At 37.5% G+C, this 21,278-nt stretch overlaps 1 protein-coding gene across 1 annotated transcript in view; it reads right to left on the reverse strand.

The window, feature by feature from the left end:
- The window catches only part of arhgap31 (Rho GTPase activating protein 31), a 78,236-nt gene extending 61,218 nt beyond the window's left edge, over nucleotides 1–17,018 (reverse strand). Inside the window, exons 1-2 of the mRNA XM_036522970.1 lie at nucleotides 16,786–17,018; nucleotides 2,815–2,917 (exon numbers count right to left, since the gene is read on the reverse strand). Of these exons, the coding sequence (XP_036378863.1) occupies nucleotides 2,815–2,917; nucleotides 16,786–16,885 (203 nt within the window). The 5' untranslated portion in view covers nucleotides 16,886–17,018. The remainder of the gene's footprint in view (nucleotides 1–2,814; nucleotides 2,918–16,785) is intronic.
- Nucleotides 17,019–21,278: the final 4,260 nt, after the last annotated feature.

Raw genomic sequence — 21,278 nt, forward strand, 5'->3', positions numbered from 1 at the left:
GACTGGTCAGGGTTGAGGGAAGGCTGAATGGAGCAAAGTACAGAGATGTCCTTCATGAAAACCTGCTCCAGAGCGCTCAGGACCTCAGACTGGGCCGAAGGTGGACCTTCCAACAGGACATTGACCGTAAGCACACAGCCAAGACAACGCAGGAGCGGCTTAGGGACAACTTTGTGAATGTCCTTGAGTGGCCCAGCGAGAGCCCCGACTTGAACCCAATTGAACATCTTTGGAGAGACCTGAAATGGCAGGCCACTGAGGGTCCCCATCCAACCTGACAGAACTTGAGAGGATCTACAGAGAAGAATGGCAGAAAATCCCGAAATCCAGGTGTGTAAAGTTTATCGCATCATATCGAAGACTCGAGGCTGTAATCACTGCCAAAGGTGCTTCAACTAAATACTGAGTTAAGGGTTTGAATACTTAGTCACTTACTTAGTCACTTAGTCATACTTAGTGTGATATTTCAGTTTTTTATTTTTAATAAATTTGCAAAAATTTCTAAATTCCTGTTTACGCTTTGTCATTATGGGGTATTGAGTGTAGATTGATGAGGGAAAAATGACTTTAAATGATTTTAGCATAAGACTGCAATATAACAAAATGTGAAAAAGTGAAGGGATCTGAATACTTTCTGAATGCACTGTATAATCACAAAATGACAATAACCAATATGCCAACAACAATGGAACACTGCCAGAAAACAGAGGCAGCAAAACTGAGTGTGAGTTAACAAAGGTTTCTAGCCAGTGTACACTGTGTATGTGAGTGAATAAAACATATCAACTTTAGCAATACAATTTAAAAGTTAAAAAAAAACTTCTTAATGTTTTTTTTTTTTAATTTAATATCTCTGTGTCATTTAAAAGCACAATGTGCCATGCTGAGCTCACACATTACAATAAATACACTAGACTAGTAAAATTTTAACCAGACTGGTAGAAATTTAAGTCTACTGACCCAGCTGGCTGGTAAGTTCCACACCTGCCTATTGACAGTAGTTAACCTATCTATTAGTTATTATATTAATTGTGGTTGATCTAGCTGTGGATTTTAATGGGCATGAAAAAGAGTGGTGCAGAGTGTTCTCTTGTGTTGTCTTTGCTGGCTAAACTAACTAGCTAGCCTGCCAGTCTGCTTGCTCTTTCTCAACTCTGCTGTCTATATCTGCTACCTCAACCACTGCTTCATCTCTCTTGAGAAATTTGATGGTTCCCTCCCTTGGACTATCATTCTGCTTCTCTTTCACTATCCCTTCTCCTTTCTTTTTTGGAAACCTGACACCTGAAGTTTGGCATTTTGACTGTGATTATATCTCTGACAGCATCATCAAAGAAAATGTGTGTGTGTTTATGTGTCATTCATGCAGACATTTTCACAGTAAAAATCGGGGAAACAGAGTCAGTCAGTTCTGCACTATATGCTTTAATGACTGTAAGAGAATTAAATATTGGACATACATGTAGACTCTACTAAATTAGAGTCTAAAAACTAAATTTGTCAGCATGATAAATCAATTTAAAAAGTGTCACTTATTTGAGTCTGCCATAAAGCCTACCCCTGTGCCCCATCCCAGGTCATGGGAAAACAATCCTGGTTGTCCACTCAACAATGGACTTGGCTGTGTATATAGACAGGAAACTGCCCGTAACATCTTTTTCTGAAACAATATGTTATCCTGTAATAAGCTTTCTGCTTGAGAAGTGATGGACAGGAACATGCTGGTGTTCCAATATCATCATACCTCTTTCAACATACCTGAAATTTTAATTTAAACATATCTTGTCAAGTTGTTTCTCTTTGCATTCTTCATTATTCCACTGACATTTTTACCTGACTAACATTACAGTGGTTTGGGTATGAAAAGTTTTGTTTTCCTGGTTAATATATTTGAAGAATGTTATTACATGTATTTCTAAGTTTTTCATTAATTTAGTTCTTGCCCTGGTGGAAAATATTGTGTCACGGTGCCTACCCAGTATGCCCTATGATTTAATATTAACATCCTAAAGCTAAGGGGTGGTGGATCTGATAATTTGTCAGATAGTTGTCTTACAGCAAAGATGGAAATTGCTGAAATAACAAAACATATCTTTGGTAATCCATTTATAAAACCCCTTTGCAGTACAGCCATGCATTGCTTAACATCCACGATACGTTCTGTGAAATAGGACGCTATGTGATTTGGACGTTGTGCGAACACCATACTATTTACAGTATATGGCAGGGGTGTCCAAACCTCTCCTGGAGGGCCACTTGTCCTGCATGTTTTAGATGTCTCCCTGCTCCAACACAGCTGATTCAAATGATCAGTTTGTTATTAAGCAGCTTCAGGAGTTCATAACGAGTTGATCGTTTGAATCAGCTGTGTTGGAGCAGGGAGAGATCTAAAACATGCAGGACAAGTGGCCCTCCAGGAGAGGTTTGGACACCCCTGGTATATGGTATACTATATAATGTACCATTATATGCCTAGCAGTGCAATCGCTTTATTTCCATGAGACATGAGACAGACGTGTTGTGTGCGGGAAGCGTTGCCTTCACTACGTCCGGTTATGTCCGCTACGTCCCGTTCTGCGATCAGGATTTTTAAACTTTATTATAACCTTATGGGACTACGGATGTATATGCGAACAGACGTTGTCTGAATGGACGTTAAGCGGCGCATGACTGTATAAAAAAGTTGAAAATTGATTCGACATTTTCAGTGGCTGCTGGACAGATATAAATGGAATATTGCAACAATCTTACCCGAATGTACCTTTAGAAGTGGTTTTTCAAAAGTCTAAACATGCTGTTCTTACAGTTCCATACCTGAGACGCTGGATGTTCGAGGTTATCCCTGAGAGTCTGTATATCCCATCCACAATGCCATGTTTCTCAATGAACTCTGCACAGGTCTTTAGAACTTGAGGAACTGCAAAAATAAAGTTAAAGTTATTAGACTCACACTGTCCATTTAAATTACTTCTTAAAAGATTCTTAGATTCCATTCACCCTTTAATGCACTTTATTATATGACTAACAGGGATGGAGATTACTTTATGACCATATACAGACAGAACATTTCAAGGATAGGCAAGCATATAGCACTTTTATAAGATTTTATCACAGCTTTATCAACAAAAATACCATTTACATATAGCCCACAGATTATGTATATTTTCATCAGGGCATTGTTTCATGGTATCAATGACTTACATAATTTTAACAATTTAAGATTCTCAGTTTAGCTAAACTTAGAACAAACCCATGCTACCACACTAAACTGCATATGGCTCTCAGCATATGTGAATTTATCCAAGTATACAATGCAAATTAATTTGACAAATTTATGAATCTGAGAACACCTAGAATTACCAATAGAATTCTTGTCATGCAGCATAATGGTTACAAACATTTACATTCTGATAGTTTGATATCAGATGCTGTGGGTATGTATTTCAGACCCAGCAAAGATCTGCAAAGGAAACAGAGGTAATATCTGAATTAGAAAGTGCATTAGTGCTGACATAGTATCAAGGCAACTTTCAGGAATCAAGCATGCCTTGCCTTGAGATGCAATTTAAGCATCTCAAGGCAAAATCACTGTAAAATGGTTAGTCATGGTGATTTCTGGGTGGCAGATTTGACCTAATTTCATAATTAATTAGGCAACAAATGCAATATAATACAAGCTCATTGCTTACAATTCAAATCACATCTAATTGATTTGCATATTAATTTTCTTAAACATCATGAAACAGTCAACACATAGGAGAAAAACAAGAATGTCCATGTAAACAAAACTAAGATGACAGTGGAACAGAAAAACTCCCTTTTACCCACGAAGAAGGATGGCAGCAGCATTTTGTCCAAAAACTCGTTATTTGAAACCAAAATATCTTACACTCAGCATCTGAAATTAGCTGGTCCATCATCCGAGGTGGCCGGTAAATAAATATATTCAAATGGGTTCATATTCACTGTTCAGGTAATGACTTAATTCAAAATGAGCACTTCTTTATTTTTTGTCATACCACTTGTCATTAAATAGTAAATTAAAGAAAACCAGAGATGTATTAACAAGAGGGGATCAATTCTCCATGACATTCTGGCGGTACAGCTGACATTTATCTTCCTCTATGGACTATTCTTTTCATTCCTGTAAGTGCTCCACATTGCCATTCTTTACATCACTGGTCCCCAACCTTTTTTTTGCACCACGGACCGGTTTCATATAGACAATATTTTCCAGGACCGGCCGTCGGGTCGGTCGTTTTTGTTGCGGTCATTGCGGAAAACCCCGCTTCGCAGAGATAGGATGTTGGAAAGGGAAGCAACGTTTTCAGTGCTTTTGTGCTTTTCTCAGGATATTCAGCGTTGATTTTAACGACTTTTTTTAAAATCATGTCAGCTAGCTAGCTAGTACAAAGTTGACAACACAGCTCCAGCAGACCGTATAGTAAGTGATGAACTCGCGGCACGCGTGAGAGATATTAGAGTGGTGCGAAAAATACCGGTAGACAGCACCAAGTTCAATGTAATTACTGCACGAATAGCCTATAATTGTATATAATTATTATTTTAATATTATTTTATTTTACCGATTAAGAAATTTAAAAATAAATTATTTATCCTTTCCGTGTGGCCTTACAACTTATTTACTGAGGCAATTGTGGGTTAAGTACCTTTCCCAGATTTGCATATGTGGTATGAGGGGTCTGGACAAGTCGTGAAATTTGTTCATAGATAGGAATAAACTCCAGCTGAGAGCAAATTGATGAATCCCAAAATGGTAATCGTTTTGATCGTATGCAAAAAAAAACCTTTTGTACACATGAATAGTGAATCTGACCCATTTTGTTACGGCAGAAACTCCCAAAAAGGCTTTCATTGCTGTATACAACAACAAAAATTAATTAATTAATTAATTTGTGTAGCACAGCATCATACAACAAGCAGCCAAAAGTGATTCACATAAAAGGAGGAAAGAAAAGTTTAAAAGGCAAATTAAAAGTCACAGTATTTTATTACTTACTTTATTATCATTAGTAAATAAAGGCTTTATTACTTTATGTATAGACATAAAAAGACATAAAAACAAGATTCACTGAAAGCAGTTTTTAATGATGCGTGCATAATATATGTCAATAGGAAAAAAACTTATTTCACTATTTCGTTGTGGAACAATTCTGTTGCAGAGTAGAAATCTGTTTATGTATTATATATGATTTCAGCTGGAGCAATCATTAATATGAATGTTATATCTGTAGCAGGGTTTTATTAACTAATCACTTTCTGATAGGTATAACTACCTGTAATATTGTTTTTTTTTTTAATTTAAGAATTTAATTACAATTACAATTACAATTTATTGCATTTTTATTTTGCCTATATATTATATATTGCAGACTTGTTGCTTTTTAAACACTTGGACAATTTTATGTCTCATGCCTGCAATGCAGCTTGTTCAGGTACAAGAAGAGATACGTATATTCTCACATCAAATTGAAGGTTTATAAATCAGAACATTGGTGTGGATTTCAGCATACGCATAGGTTATTATGACATTTGTGCATACACATATTTTTGAAATGAGGTCCTGTGACGGAGTGCTGTCACCACGATTGAGTATGCCCTCTGACTGACATGCCCTCTGACTGACATACCAACGAGCCTGGCTCTTTGGCGTCGCAGTCAAAGTGGCATGGTTGGTACCCTGTAGACCTGGGTTCGAGACATGTTTGTGGCTAAGAAACTGATAAATAATTTACTTCTTTTCATAGTGTAAGGAGAAAATGTGTAAAATAGTAATAGCAGGGAGTTGTTTTCTATTGATCCATGAAAAGCATGTAAAAAATCATGTTAAAGCTCCTTAGTAAACATTAACAGACATAGGCCTAACCTAAATCTATTATTCACTGTCTTGGAAATTTTTCCACTTCACGACAGACTGCTTTCCTTCATGACAAAAAACATCAACAAATGGAGACATTAAATAAGAAAAATAGCACAAAAATAAGAAATTGATCAAAATTGTTGGTACGAAAATATAAACTAATGCACAATGTGGATAGGAGTGTAGACATTTAGAATAGTTAGGTAGCCACAACCACGATTTGTGAAATACATTGCCAGAGCATATATAATTACTGTTGAAACAAGTCAAATAAACAGCAGACTATACACAGATGCTCTACACATTCTGCTGTGTTTGCCAGTAGGGTAAATAAAAACATCTATACACGTGGGTTCAGGATATTAATTGCAGGATATTAATTTCTGAATTTTTTGATAGTCGATGGTGTCCTGCACTGCCCATTATCAATTTGTCAATTTCAGCAAACAAAGGATGGGAGTTCTTGACTATACTCAGTGCTTTGTACTCAGGGTGCTGGTCTTGTATTTAATGCTAAGATGTTCTTGCTTTTGTCCAGTAATCTTTCCTGCAGTGCTCACTATTCTTGTTAATGTATTCCTATCTTTGGCACTCAAATTGCCATAATGTGTAGTCCATTTTGAAAGCCAAGATTAAAAAAAAAAAAAAATTGTAAATCATCTCTAAAATATTAAGGCTCACACCATAATCCTAAAATTTTATTAGATTTTCTTAGGTACAAATTCTGCATACTTTTCATATAAATGTGGTCAGCATTTTCTGAGAAATTTAATTTGATGTTGAAAATTTACCCATATATTTGAATGTGTCAATTATTTTGGTAATGTCATTAATTGGTACAGGATTAAACATGCTTGGGAAGTCTTGTTACCCACAATCAACTTACCAACATTAATAGCTTATGCACTAGAGGCAACAGTTTTCATGTTCTTAACATAATCAAAGAAAAAATCCTCATATTAGGATATACTGTTGACCATAAGGCTACATAACTACCATTTATTTCTGGAACAATATTCTCTATTTATGAACAGTATGACTTTGGTCTGTGCAATGCTATTAAGGTTAAAGTGGAATATTTCTTTACTGAAGTTTAAAAAAATAAACTTTTCATTTCGTCTGATCGTAAGACATGCTTCCAATTCTCATTCAGATGTAGTCTGGGAAAGTCAAGCTTCTGCCTTGCAACAGGCCATGACAGCCACAATTATGCAAGTGGAAAGCTTCTTTAGGAGTTCTCAGACTGTTGCTTTTAGGCTTGTTTCACTCTGCCACACTGATTTCTTTGATAGGTATTTCAAAATTTGTGGAGGTCCATGACCATTTTCCTGCAGTCTTTGGAGAGCCTCTGACGTTAAACATTTACATAACATTATTTACATAAACATGATGATACATGGTAGTTGTCTGTATGCTATCTCCTTTTATAGCCCAGGGAAACAAGAAACTTTCCAAGACATGTGTATAGTTCCACAAATTCTAAAAACTAAGCTTGTGTTGATTTGTTTTGTTGGCTATTTAAAACTTTAAAATCTTTATTTATAAAGAGGTGAATAAATGTGATACTCATGTTTAATGGAATAAAATGCTAAATTTATGAGCAATATGACTTTGAACAGTGCAGTGCATTTTAAGCAGAACAAATCATCCAATACCCTTTTTTTCCAAAAATGTATTTGATCAAAGGTAAACTGGGCAACAAAACATTTAGGTAACATTTAGGTAGTTTGGAATATGTTGATATGTATATATCTGACATCTTAATTCCTATGATGCTTTCTGTTTTGTGCTCTAGCCACTCAAGGTGACAAATCAAGATAGGAGAATAATAATGTTATATTTTCTAACTCAATTGGTGTGAGACATTCACATGCATTCTATGACAGAACAGAAAGGATAAGGTTTTCAACAATACATTTTGCACCCATTTGGTTGGGCCTAAATACTATTGTGATTCACCATGTTTTTTATAACCTTGGGCCTCTGTGAATTTCAATGTGCAGGAAGTTAGAAGTTCACAGGAAGTTAAAAATGGCTTGTTTGTTTTAGAGGAAGGTTGACACACCCAAACCTTGCAGCTGGTATTGCTTAGAGACTCCTGTACTGACACTTCCTCTTATAGAACATGGCTTTTGGAAGGTTACCACCCATGCATGCCATTTGAAACACATTCTTTGATAAAAGCACTTTGTTCTTAATTTATGTGCTTGGAAACTGAGATTCTTTTATTTTAAACGTCAAGTTTGAGAGGGCTTGAGTATCAATGGCTGAATGTGGTAATCAAGGTAAAACTTGGGTGCATTGTAGTATTCAATATAATTAATTAGGATTTATTTATTCTTCACATAGAAATTCCTTTGTCCTTTTACCTGAATAGGATGCACTCAAACAAACATACATGTATATGTCATTGATTTACTTATACCCCTGATTAAATAGCAACAAAAGTATGATATAATAGAAAACAATGCACATACTAAATTGTTTCTGTTTTTATTATCATTATTTTCATATTTTAATGTATATTGTCTATATCATTGTATAATCTGTATCATTGCACAAAGCAAGGTAGCACACAGAAAAAAATCATCATTAGCATCCATCAGAAAGCTTCCTGAAGACTGCAGGCAAGAGATTGCTATAGAATAATTCACAAAAGGTTGAATTTATCACTTTAAGAAACTTAACTTTCTTTGTACAGTTACTACCCATTCAAGAGGTGGATTAAATTCAAGTGTTCCAACCTCAACCTGTGAGACAAGTGGTTCAGAAAGCATGGATGTATCTGAAACGAACTGGCATTTTCAAAGTGTCCACTCAACATCCCATCCATATGGCATTCATGGACATGTGTCAAGAAAAAAGCTTCCTCTGAAGGCAAACTATGAAAAGAGGTAACTTAAATTTGTCAAACCTGTCTGTGTCTAATATGATTGTGTTCTGTGTTTTTCATTGTACAATAAACTGGACAGGCTGTTCCCCTGTGCTTGCTAGTGAGCTAGTTTTAGTGAGCTACCCTGGTGTTGTAATAACTGAATTGTCATTTTGGGAAGCTTTTGGCACATGCTGTTATAGCATGACCACCTTTTAATGTTTATTAGTAGTTGCAATCTGAGTGTCAGTGCAGCTGATATAGGTTTAGACCCTTTCCAGTGATGAAACAACAACTCTGTAGTACAGCATGACTTTCCTCCCCCTTCTGTGTGTGTGCGTGTGTGTGTGTGTGTGTGTGTGCGTGTGTGTATGTGTTTCTGTGCGTGTGTGTATGTGTATGTGTATGCATATACATCCTTCCCCATGGCTCAGTTATATCTACTGTACATGGATTGACTGGGGAAAGGTAGAGAGAGTGCATTTTCCTCCTAACCTTGCATCCTTTGTTATTTTTCCATTTCAGTGCCTGGCCAGATAAAGTGTAATGAAAAGGGGCAATAAAATTCCACTGTTGTCTGTTTGAAAATATGACTGACCTGTGGATGATCTACATGATCTACAGTATTTTCATGACGTCACTGGCCAGCCATAACTAAGTTCAGCAATGTTAGGTAATGTTCACACAGTCAACAATGCCCAGCCAGAGAACTAAGTAACATGTGGTAACAGTTTCCAGTGAAGTGGCTAAGTAAAAGTAATAGTAAAAGTGAATGGTAATAGGTTCATGAATGCAAAATTATATTGGATTTTTTCTTCAGTTTCCCATTTATCTGAAAATGGGAGGAGAAGTGCGCAGAGATGCTAAGTAAGCAAAGGCAATGCCTATGGCTGGCCAGGGTAGACAGGAAAAAATTTTAGCTGTTAAAACATAGCAAAGTGTGTTCCAACTAAAATTAATACAATGTAATTACATTGGCTTGGTCTTGACTTAGAACATGATGAACATGGCTATGAAATCTTATGAAATTAATTACATGCATTGTGCCAGTCAGAGAGGCCAGTAAGTGACAGATTGACACTAGACCAGTAAAATAACAAGCTTGACGGAAACATGATTGCATAATGAGCATATGACTGTCTGAATTCACTACCCAGCAGGCCTAGCTCCATGGGGTGGCATTTGGAGGCTATGCCAGCCTGAGCTACTTTCATGCCCCCTTCATGAGAGTCTCATTAATTTTACAATTTGTAGAGATGGATGAATGTATATAAAACCCAGTTATTTATAATTGTCAGAATCCACTTTTCAGTCAATTTGTCAGTGTCATCAATGTGTAAAAGCTGGTTATTAACTGCTTATTGTACGCTTGCAGAGTTTTGGACCTTTGTCGTTTAATTATCAATAGTAGCTTCAGATTGAAGTTACCTAGCAAGTAAGCCATTTAGTAATGTTAGGGGCTGTGGGTTTGAATAAACACTATTGAGAATGGACATCAGAAGATTGTACAAGGTGGCACACAGAGACAAAACCAAGTCTGGAGAAGATGGCAAAAGTGTCACAACTACAATAAGTGAAGCCTGTGAGCCTTCTAATTCTACCCCAAGATATAGCTGCAGTCCAACAATGAACAGTGAGGCCTGTTGTGCTACCTCCTCAAGAGCACAGGATGGCTAAAGAGCAGACAAGTCTGTACAGATCATTCTAAGTCTGTAGTGTACATTATAAATGCATTTCCCATTTGTCTTTTAAAGGTGAAAATGTCATTTTTGTCAGCACTTGATGGACCATATGATTTTCATATCTTTTTCTTTTTGTTAATATCTGATTGCAGATAGGTTGTGCAGCGCCTGTTTACATAAGTGCAAGTCATGATTCTGGAATAAAACAATGTAACTGTTATACCACAATGAATGGTGTATGTAGCTAGGTAGATACCGCATATCCATAATGCAATATGGCAGACATTGTGTGGCTGCCCCCTGATGGAAAACAATTCGACCCGAGTTTGGCACAGCCACAGTCTGAAAAGTCCTTGAAAGACCCAGGGTTTACAAAAGAATTTATGAAATGTGTTTGGTATGTTTGGTCTGTAATTGTGCTTGTTCAGTTTGAATGAAGTAATGTGGCACATATTGTTAGTGTAACTTTATTGTGATATCAGTCATCTTGGAGAGACCACTAAATGAGGCATCTAAGGTTTTGTCTTAGTTTGGCTCATCAATGCGGTAAGTAACGTGGTACTTATTTAATTCACCCCACTGCCTGTTGTCACACTACTTGGATCTGCATTGAGAATCCGACCAGAGTTAGCTGGAGAGCCAAGAGACTAAAAACGAAAGAAACTTGCCAACTAGTTACCTGGGTGGCCTGTAGTTTTAAGAGCTAGCAAGAGTTCTGTATGTTTGAGCTACCTAAGGGTTCTGTATGTAACATTATATATTTTGTGCTCAGACAGAAATAGTGTTTAACTATATATTTTTTATTGAAGTAGGCTAATTGTACAATAAAACTGATTTTTTTGAAAATGTGTCAAAGTTGCATCAAGCTGAAATATAATGTATACATTACATTACATTACAAGCATTTAGTAGACACTCTTATCCAGAGCAACTTCCATCACAATAGAGCATAAGTGTATCTGTTCAATTTAAACAAGCAATGGTGTCAGACCAGGCTCACAACACTCCCAGACCAGTGAGTGTGAGCATAACACTATTCAAACCCTACCACAAGTTAACTTGTGCACTCTAGCAAAAGCCAAGTAAACTACGATACAAAAGTCCCTAGAACACAGATTCATAATACTACATATAAAATTAACATTGAATGGAAAAAGTAGCAGGTTAAATTATTAAAAATTGTTCCTTTAGTTTGTCATGTCATTTATTTTATTATTTACAAAACTCATTTTGATACTTGAATAAATATTATAGGGATATTAAATAGAAACACTGATCTGAAAAGTCTGAGATAGCATCATTTGTGCTGTTGTGCATCTGATAGGAATCACCTTAACAAATGTGCCTTGCTATGCAAAGTTTAATGTATTGAATCTATCACAGGCGCATTGACAATCATAATATTGTTTTAAGATGATAAAGTCATTGTTCTACATTCAGCTGTAAAGTTTTTGTAACATGTTGGTCTGTGTTGTTGATTATTTGTGATAGTGATTGACATTGCTAACTGTAGATTTCAGAGAGATGCTCTGAGGCATCCTCAGTGGCGAGTGCCATTCTGTGACTGTAAATGGTTGCTGTGACACAATATACAAAAGGGAGAACTTCAACAGAAGACCAATATGAAACCTTTCAAGGGGCTGAGTAACACAACATTCTCTATAAATCACATTAAGTTTTTATGTCTGTGAAAATGATAGATGGAATACATAATGTACAAACATAATGCAATATGCATAAAATAATTGAGTGTCTACAGCAACACCTCAAGGAGTAAGGTCAGGTGGGTCAGGTCGATAAAAGAACAGAGGGCCCTAGTGTTATGGTTTTGCTGCAAAATGGATGATGTGTACAATTTGCAGGGCTCTAACCGACCCAAACAAATTTGAACAGACTTGAACATTCAAATGTGCATTTGTTTCCTCAACAACGATAAATTAAATGAGGGTAGCAAGCTTAAGTCACCTATTGGGTGGACATCTTGAATTAAGTGTAAAATAGTTAAACATCAACTCATCATGATCCATTTCGCCGGTTGGCATGAAATGAAGTATTTTTAGTTTTTGTATAAAGCTATGTCTAAATTGCCATGGGAAAGGTAGAAGGTGCAAAAAACATGATCTGTAATTTTTTGTAAATATGCCAATGAGCTGCAGTAATTTCTAGGGCTGTCCCGAATACCATTTTTTGGGCTCCAGAGCTTCAGTAGTAATGAACAGCGAATATTCAAAGCTCTGGGGGGATGTGGGGGGAGGGGGGGGTGCTGAGCATGACTCGGGAAGGACTTAGCCAGACATTTCTCCGTTCTCAGCTGAGATGGACAGCATAGCGCTTTCAGTTTAATTAAAGGCATTAATTTTTAAGGATTCTGTTATTCCACAGTATTGTTGCTTTTATTGTTATTTGTTAATAAAAACATTCCAAAAGGTTTGATGTGTTTTATGCATGTTTGTAATCGCGAGGGGTTTGGTTGAACGAGGTCCTATCTGTGCACTTTTTGTTATATAATAGATTGTGACAATTTTTCTTATCACGGATAAATTATAGACTTACATAAATGCTCATAATAATAGGCTCTGAATCCGAGACAACGCCTGACAAAGCGCTGTGAAACAGAAGTACAGAAACAGCATACTAGCTCCAACAAATTTAAGATTTAAGATTTATATTTATAAGATTTATATTTATTTATAATTTCTTTATTGTTATTTCTCAGTACTCGAATACATTGAAATTTGTCCTCTGCATTTAACCCATCCTATACACCCATTGCCATCACTGCTTACGGAGCTGCAGTATCTAAAAATGGTCTCACACCCCACTGGAAGCATGGTATCACTGCAGCTAGCATCCTCTCCCAGGGTGACAAACTTAGTTAGGGGTCGGTCGAAACAATTAGACGCTCCCAGGGGCGTAACGAGCCAACACCGGGCCCCAATGCAGGATGGTCAAGGCAGGCCCCCAGCCCATCTCACTTAACCAGAATGCGTGGTGACATAATGTCAACAGAGAACGGGAGAAGTATTTTGAAGCATGCAGCTTTAAAATGACCGGCAACAGCAAAATGCACTGCACAGTTGATTATTTAGTATATTATTATATAGTTGACAATTATATTATTAGGCCACTAGTGATAGGCAATATATTACATACATTATAGGAAAGGAGAGAAAATAGCAAGGCCTGTGCATGTGCCTAATATATATTATCGATGGAAGATGGAATGCATTAGAATTTCTCAAGTCAAATCAAGATAGTGATGGGCTACTTGACAAAATCTGATGTTGGCACACCACAACAGATGAAAAACATTATTGGTGACGGCGCACCTCAGGAAAATGTCCCACGTCAGTGGGATATTCATGCAGAGATGCAACGGCAGTTGTAGCGATTGGCTCCGGCATGTCCTCAACCTCTTCCTCCTCCACATTCTCACCTTCTCCAGTGCTGTTGGATGGCCTGCAGGAGCTAGCATTAGCCGCCGAGCTTCTGCTGCGAACAGTCGCTGCAGGTGCCTCATTCACCTCTTGCTCCAGCTCGAGCTAACAACTACTGCTTGCTATCTCCTGCTCTTTTTCATTTTTGAAACCCGCTTTTACCCGCTTTTACTCCATTGCTTCTTGACTCTCTTACTGTGTGGAAATTTAGCTAGCTCAAGATCAACCTACCGTTTTTGCCAGGCAGTACTCATGTTTGTAATTACCATGTCCCAGAATTCCGAGTTCCCACTTTTTTGAACATCAAATCAAGTCTATTAATCCTCACAAAAACTTCATTTAGAACTATAATACACTATATGGACAAACGTATTTTGCCACACCTGTTAATTATTGAATTCGGGTGTTTCAATCAGATCTGTTGCCACAGGTGTATAAAATCAAGCACCTAGCCATGCAGTCTCCATTTGCAAACATTTGTGATACAAAATGGGTCGTTCTGAAGAGCTCAGTGACTTCAAGCGTGGTACTGTGATAGGATGCCACCTTTGCAATAAGACGGTTCGTCAAATTTCATCCCTGCTGGATATTCCACGGTCAACTGTGAGTGATATTATTAGAAAGTAGAAGCGTTTAGGAACAACAGCAGCTCAGCCATGAAGCGGAAGACCACGTAAAATCACAGAGCGGGGTCAACGACTGCTAAGGCGCATGGTGCGTAAAAGTCGCAAATGCTCTGCTGATTCCATAGCTGAAGAGTTCTGAACTTCCACTGGCATTAATGCAAGCATAAAAAACTGTGCGGCGGGAGCTTCATGGAACTGACACTGGACTGTGGAGCAGTGGAAACGTGTTCTGTGGAGTGACGAATCACGCTTCTCTGTTTGGCAGTCAGATGGGCGAGTCTGGGTTTGGCGGATGCCAGGAGAACGATACCTGCCTGACTGCATTGTGCCAACTGTGAAGTTTGGTGGAAAAGGGATAATGGTATGGGGCTGTTTTTCAGGGTTTGAGCTAGGCCCCTTATCTCCAGTGAAGGGCAATCTTAATGATTCAGCATACCAAGACATTTTGGACAATGCTATGCTTCCAACTTTGTGGCAACAGTTTGGGGAAGGCCCTTTTCTATTCAGTGCCTGACCTCATAAATGCTCTACAGAGTGAAAGGGCACAAATTCCCACAGAAACACTCCAAAATCTTGTGGAAATTTGAATACATTTACATTTATTCATTTAGCAGATGCTTTTATCCAAAGCAACTTACATAGGTTACAGTTCTTTACAACGTTATCCATTTATACAGCTGGATATTTCCTGAGGCAATTGTGGGTTAAGTACCTTGCCCAAGGGTACAGCAGCGTCCCAGCGGGGATCGAACTGGCAACCTTTCGGTTACGAGTCCTGCTCCTTAACCACTATGCTACACTGCCACCCTGGCATGAATACAATGAATACAATGTCATTACAGTCCCTGTTGGTGTAACGGTCAGGTCAATACTTTTGTCCATATAGTGTATGTAGCCATGAGTTCTTACAAATATATATGTATGTATAACTGTTATATCCTATTGTGTTATTTATTCGGTCAATGACATTAAGAATGACGCACCATCAAGCAGATGACTCTGCACGATATAGTACTGATAAGTACTCTGACTCTGCACTGATAAGTAGCCCACACTCATGGGCCCCAACTGCAGTTTGCCTTTATTGATAGCCTACATTTATGAAGAAGAAGAAAAAAAAAAAAATGCATTTCCGAATCCCAAAATTGAAAACCGCATACCTACCCAACGAACGAATATCCAAATAGTTGACTATTTGGGTCGAGCCGTAGTAATGTCATTCACCATTGCATGAATTGTTGCATCAATCTAATCTGAACCATACCCATGTTTCCAAATTTATCTATTTTTTATTTAAAATAAAGATTTATAATGGTCCTCTCATGAAGCAAAGCTGAAATGAATGTGAAATCGTGCATGTAGAAACGTAGGATCTTTGGGGTCTACTCCACTTCTACTGTACTGTCTGTCCAGCAGGGGCTTTCTTGTGTCTGCTCTTTGCTCTATATTAAATTTTGGATTTACTTCTGAAGTGGTTAGTGGGAAACTGAGACCCAAAGTCTGTTAATGTTGATGGTTTGCTCCCATGGCAGGTGGGGTGGGGGCACAGTTACTGAAAACTGAACGTTTAAGCGGCACCTTGGCTAAAAGTTTTTGAATACCACTGTTCAAATGGCCAGCACTCATCATTAACATCTTATTTGTGTTAATTTCTAACTGTTTCTGTCATGTTATTATGTTACTGTTACTGTCATGTGCCTAACCAGTAAGCTAAAGAAATATAACTGCCAAACTGCATTTTAGTTCAGGTGTGGGCAGGATAGTGAGCCAGCTAGCTACATTAGGCTTTAAGATTAGTATGACCCAAATAGCTAGCCTGAATGCTTTCAATGCATCAACAATGGAATAATAATGGTATACATTGGTAACTGGTAAGATATTGTAGCTGACATTATGGAATAAATTCACACACTGGCCTTGCAAGTTGAGGAAAAAGTAATATACCTTCCCAAACTTTAAACATCTAAAAAGTCACTTTTCTGAGCTTAGCAAGGTTTCAAAAATAACCATTCAGAAAATTAATGTGCAAATAAAATATGTGGTATTTATTTTAGTTTGTATAACTAAAATAGGTTTGTTGACTGAATTTACTGAAACTTGACCAAAAGTCCAGTTGACTCTTTTCTTTGCAATATACATTATAATATATGGTTGTTCATATGTCACTGATGTAGAAAAATTCAGACTGCTGCTCATAGTTGAAAATTCAAGTAAAAACTGAATCAAAATGAGAGGAAAATACTAGTGAAGAGAGTGAGAGACAAATATAGTTTAAAAACATATTTACCATCTTGTCCTGAGCTTTGTAGATATTCTGTCAAGTCACAGCCGAACGCATTCTCACTTCCTTTTCTCTTGGATTTCTGCTTGGCAGCCTTGTTCTTCATTAGGAATTCCTGAATTTGCCAGATTTTCAGACTGAACAAATCCTCAACTTCAAAACTACTGGTCCAAAAGTTCTATAGGGAAGGGATGAATGTTTTATTGAAACGATAAACTAAAATAAAAATAAAAACGCTAGTAAATTCCAACAAAAGGGATCCAGTTCACATCCTGTCAGACACACACTGCCTGCTGGAGGAAGTGTGAAAAAATTCCTGCGCAAGTGCCCAAACACTATTGACGTCACAACTCTGAGAGGTTTCAGTGTTCCCTTTTTCCATTAAAAAGTCTTTGAAACATGTAAGGCAATATGTTGTCTGTCATTATTCCAGTAACATTGCAGAATGCCTCAGATGGTGGATTGGGAAGGGCACCAACATCCTGGAAAGATTTACGTAGTAGCAATACCAGCAGCGGGAGCAGAATGACTTAGTTTCCTGTTTTTTATATTGGCTTCTTTGGCTTTTTCCCCCTTCCTCTCTTTCTCCTCTTTTTGCAGCTTCCTTGTGCTGTGGCTGTGTGTTTGAGGAAATGTAGGAAGTGAGGCAAAGGATTTTTGTAGACCTTTTTTTCTTTACTCCTGTTTTTTTCAGGGTTCAGCAGATGTTAAAACTGTGACTGTGTGTGTGTGTGTGTGTGTGTGTGTGTGTGTTGGGGGGGGCGGGGGTTGCAGGGGGAGGGGGATTTGGGTAGAGGATGTGAATGCCTGACTGTTGCTTCTCTGGTTAAGAGGTAGCTCACCATTTTTTTTTAGCATAGCCCAAACAGGAAATCAGCTCTCAGCCTAACTTGATGCCCTCAAACTACTACATTTCCTGTACAAAATGTCTTGTTTAAAACAACAATCTAGGATGACAGGAGAAAGGGAAAAATACTGGTGGGAAACAAACAGGGGTTTGAGGGCTAAAGCCGGGAAAAGGGAAAGAGGACAAGTGGTTCTTTTAAAATACATTAATGCCTTTTCTTTACATTTTAAATGTGAGAATAAAGTCTTATTAATATGGTGTTAACTGCACACATTAATAGTCTTAATAATTAATATGCTTGTTCCTAAATATAAATGGCAATTAGCTCAAAAAGAACCAAAAGATCACCTGACCACCCTGTATTGATGTGTTAGTGTGACACACCCAGGAAATAAATCAAATACGTTTTTTAAATGTTGCCATTTTTTTGTATTTTTGATACTCACTGGCATTTACAGGTTTACAGGTAAACATTGAGTAATATTAGCAGAATAAAGTTTAGCTGTGAAGATAAAGAGGTAAATAATTAATTGAATGAGTTCATTAAAGTATTTTTATGAATGTATTTGCTGTGTTAGCAATAATGATACATAGAAGAGTCATTTTTCATTCAGCAACAAGACAAGCCAATTTGAAATTATTTAGTGGTTCAGTAACAGCACAATTATCACACAAGCTTTGGAATACAATTAACATGACAATGTGCCTGCCTTTTCAGTATCATTTAAAAATTCAACATATTCAAAATTCAATATATAGCATACCTTATTGGTATATAATTATATAATTATGAACTCAAATATCTCTGAGCACACTACAGATATGATGAATTTGTGTGGAAGTTACTAAAATCACATTAAATATGTTCATGCTTGGCTGCATTATGTGATTATGGTCATCAGTATACCTGTGGTTTCCCACAATTTACTCCATATTGCAGCAGGGTGGGTGGGAGAATGAGGTGACAGACTGAATGTCTGTTTGACAATAGTGCTGTTGCTTTATGGCAAAGTAACGTCAGCGAGCACAAAACCAGACTACCATTGAGACACACATGTGATGTAGAATGAAGCTAGCTTTTTTGCTAGCTGTTTTGTCATTTTCCTTTTAATACACCAAATGACAAGGGTCTTCCATATTTACTAGTTACATTAATCTACAAAAAATCCAGAATTCTTGTAACCAAAGGAAATCAGAAATAAAGAAAGTGACCTATTCATCAAAATGATTGGTCATAGTCTCCCAAGTGGCTCAAGTGGTAATAGTGCTTGCTGTCGCAAGTGCAAGGTTGGGCCTTACATCAGCTGAGAATGACTAGAAGCCCATAGCAGTGAAATGTATTGCTTTATTCCAAAGCAATGGAGCAATGCCAGCTGCCTTGCATAGTTACCCTAACTGTAAGTACCCCAAGGAGGGCTAGCTAAGCATCATCATAAACCTTAATATTTTTTTGTACATGTTATTCAACATGCCCTGCATAACTACCCCCAACTTGTGCAATTACCACAACCATACATACTTCAGGATATTTACTCCCAATCTTCAACCAGCTCTACCAAAATGGTGAATTTTTCATTTCCTTCCCTGCAGAATTAGCCCCAACCTGCAAAGTTACCCCCAACATATTAACCCCTATCTTGATAACCTTTTTTATATAATTATCCCACCTTTAATAAATACAGTACCAGTCAGACGTTTGGACACAACTTTCATTCTTTATTTTTCACATTTTAGAATCATAGAAAAGACACCAAAATTATGAAATAACAAACAAATCAAAAAATCTTACATTTTAGATTATTCACAGTAGCCAAAAATATTTTTACTTTTTTTTTTTTTCAAAAGAAATTCATACATAGGCATCAACTGTTAAACTATTCCACTATTCAACGTGCACTATTTATATTTGTCTAACAAACAAGTTTCAAGTATTTAAGCACTGATTTAAGTCTTTAAATCAAAATGTGTCTTTGAATACATGTTTCCCAGTAAGGTGTGTCCAAACTTTTGACTGGTACTGTAGATGGGTAAGCATTTGTTCCATGTGGGCTTTTATTGAGCCCCATCACCCTTACAGCACACAGATACCTCTATCCACTTCCACTGCAATCTTCCCAAGGTTACTGGAGTAGTCCACTGGTTATTTGTGAAAGAGAGTGAGTATTTCAGGAGGATAATCCTTCAGGTGATCTTGAGACAGAGTGGATTCAGGGTCTGGCAACACCACAGTAGTAGTTGGAGGTGATGCCTGTGTTTTATGAACGACCATATATAAAGATTGACAGTAGGTGTATGATTCACTGATACCCATGTTAATATACTGTATCTTGGTTATTGTTAAGAAAGGGATAGTGGCTATATGCCTCCTACATTTTTGGTCTGTACACATTTTTCTATGTATTGATGTGCGTTCCAGTCTTTGTGAGGAGGCTGAGGCCTAAAACAAATGGATAGATATTGCATTGTCTGTATCTCTTTAAAGATCAGTAAATGCCATACCACATGAAGATTGTTTTTTTCTCAAGTATCTATGGATTTTTCCATCAGCTAATACAAACAACAGATCATTGAATGGTTTGAGCTCTTCTCCACTTCTGGTAAGTTTCTCCTAGTAAAAGTGTATCCTCATGAGCATAGCATCCCCACATAATCCATAGATTTCAGTGGTGACCACAAGGAGAAAAAGAAGTACTTCTTTATTTCATTATGTTGTAGCACACTGATCTCAGCATGGAACTTTTAAGGGGATGGGGGTGGAGTTCTTGGAGGTATAAATAAAAAGGAGGATGGAGAAGAAGAATGTGTATTGATATGAAAGTCTTTAATTCAGTTGAAAACAGTATCAAAGCACGCAAAAACACTGACTTCGGGTTCACCGGTGTCGGGGTGAAACCTGATCGTTCAAACCAATTCCAATACATACAGTTTAGGTTGTTCTTCATGTAAATGAACCGGACCTGTTGCCTGTATGATAATGAAATCAGAATGCCGACTTTGAGTAATTCAGGATACCCTTTGTCTGAGAAGGTTCTCGATTACCCACTCCCTGTCCCATTCTATAATTGTTTGCTGTTTCGCTTGACCCAATTGTTAGGGTGTTGGCAGAGGTGTCAGGGTCTCTATGATCTCAAGCCCTTTGGGATGATATGGTTACTCAAATTAGATCATGCCTGGTTGGAATACACATTCTGGGGCAGAATGCTGTAATTTCTTACAGAGGCATTTTTATTTCCTTTTTCAGAATTTGAGTGGATTGTGACTCTAGTCCAATAATCCTTTGAGGAGGCCAAGTCTCTCTCCACCATGCAACCAACCTTTACTGACCTTACTGACCAACTGACCTTTACTGACTGTTCCTACTTTCAAGCTTTGGATTGCAGTCGTTTAAGCTTGATTTCACTAGGTCACTTTTATTCATGTTTATCTTACATTTTAAACAGCGCTCTATAGTCAAACGTCTAAGTCATGGTTCAGGACATGGCACCATGTTCTTCCTCAGTTTCTGACTGGTAGTCAATGGGTAGTTATGCAGCCAGGAAGCTTGCTTGAATGTATCTCAGTTGCATATTCTCCTCTTCTCTAAGGCCCACCAACTTTTGCTGGGCCTATGAAAACTGTACTGAGTGTTCCAGTGAGTTCATTGTGACATGGT

Source organism: Megalops cyprinoides, chromosome 3 (genome assembly GCF_013368585.1).
Source record: "Megalops cyprinoides isolate fMegCyp1 chromosome 3, fMegCyp1.pri, whole genome shotgun sequence".
Taxonomy (NCBI): Eukaryota; Metazoa; Chordata; class Actinopteri; order Elopiformes; family Megalopidae; genus Megalops; species Megalops cyprinoides.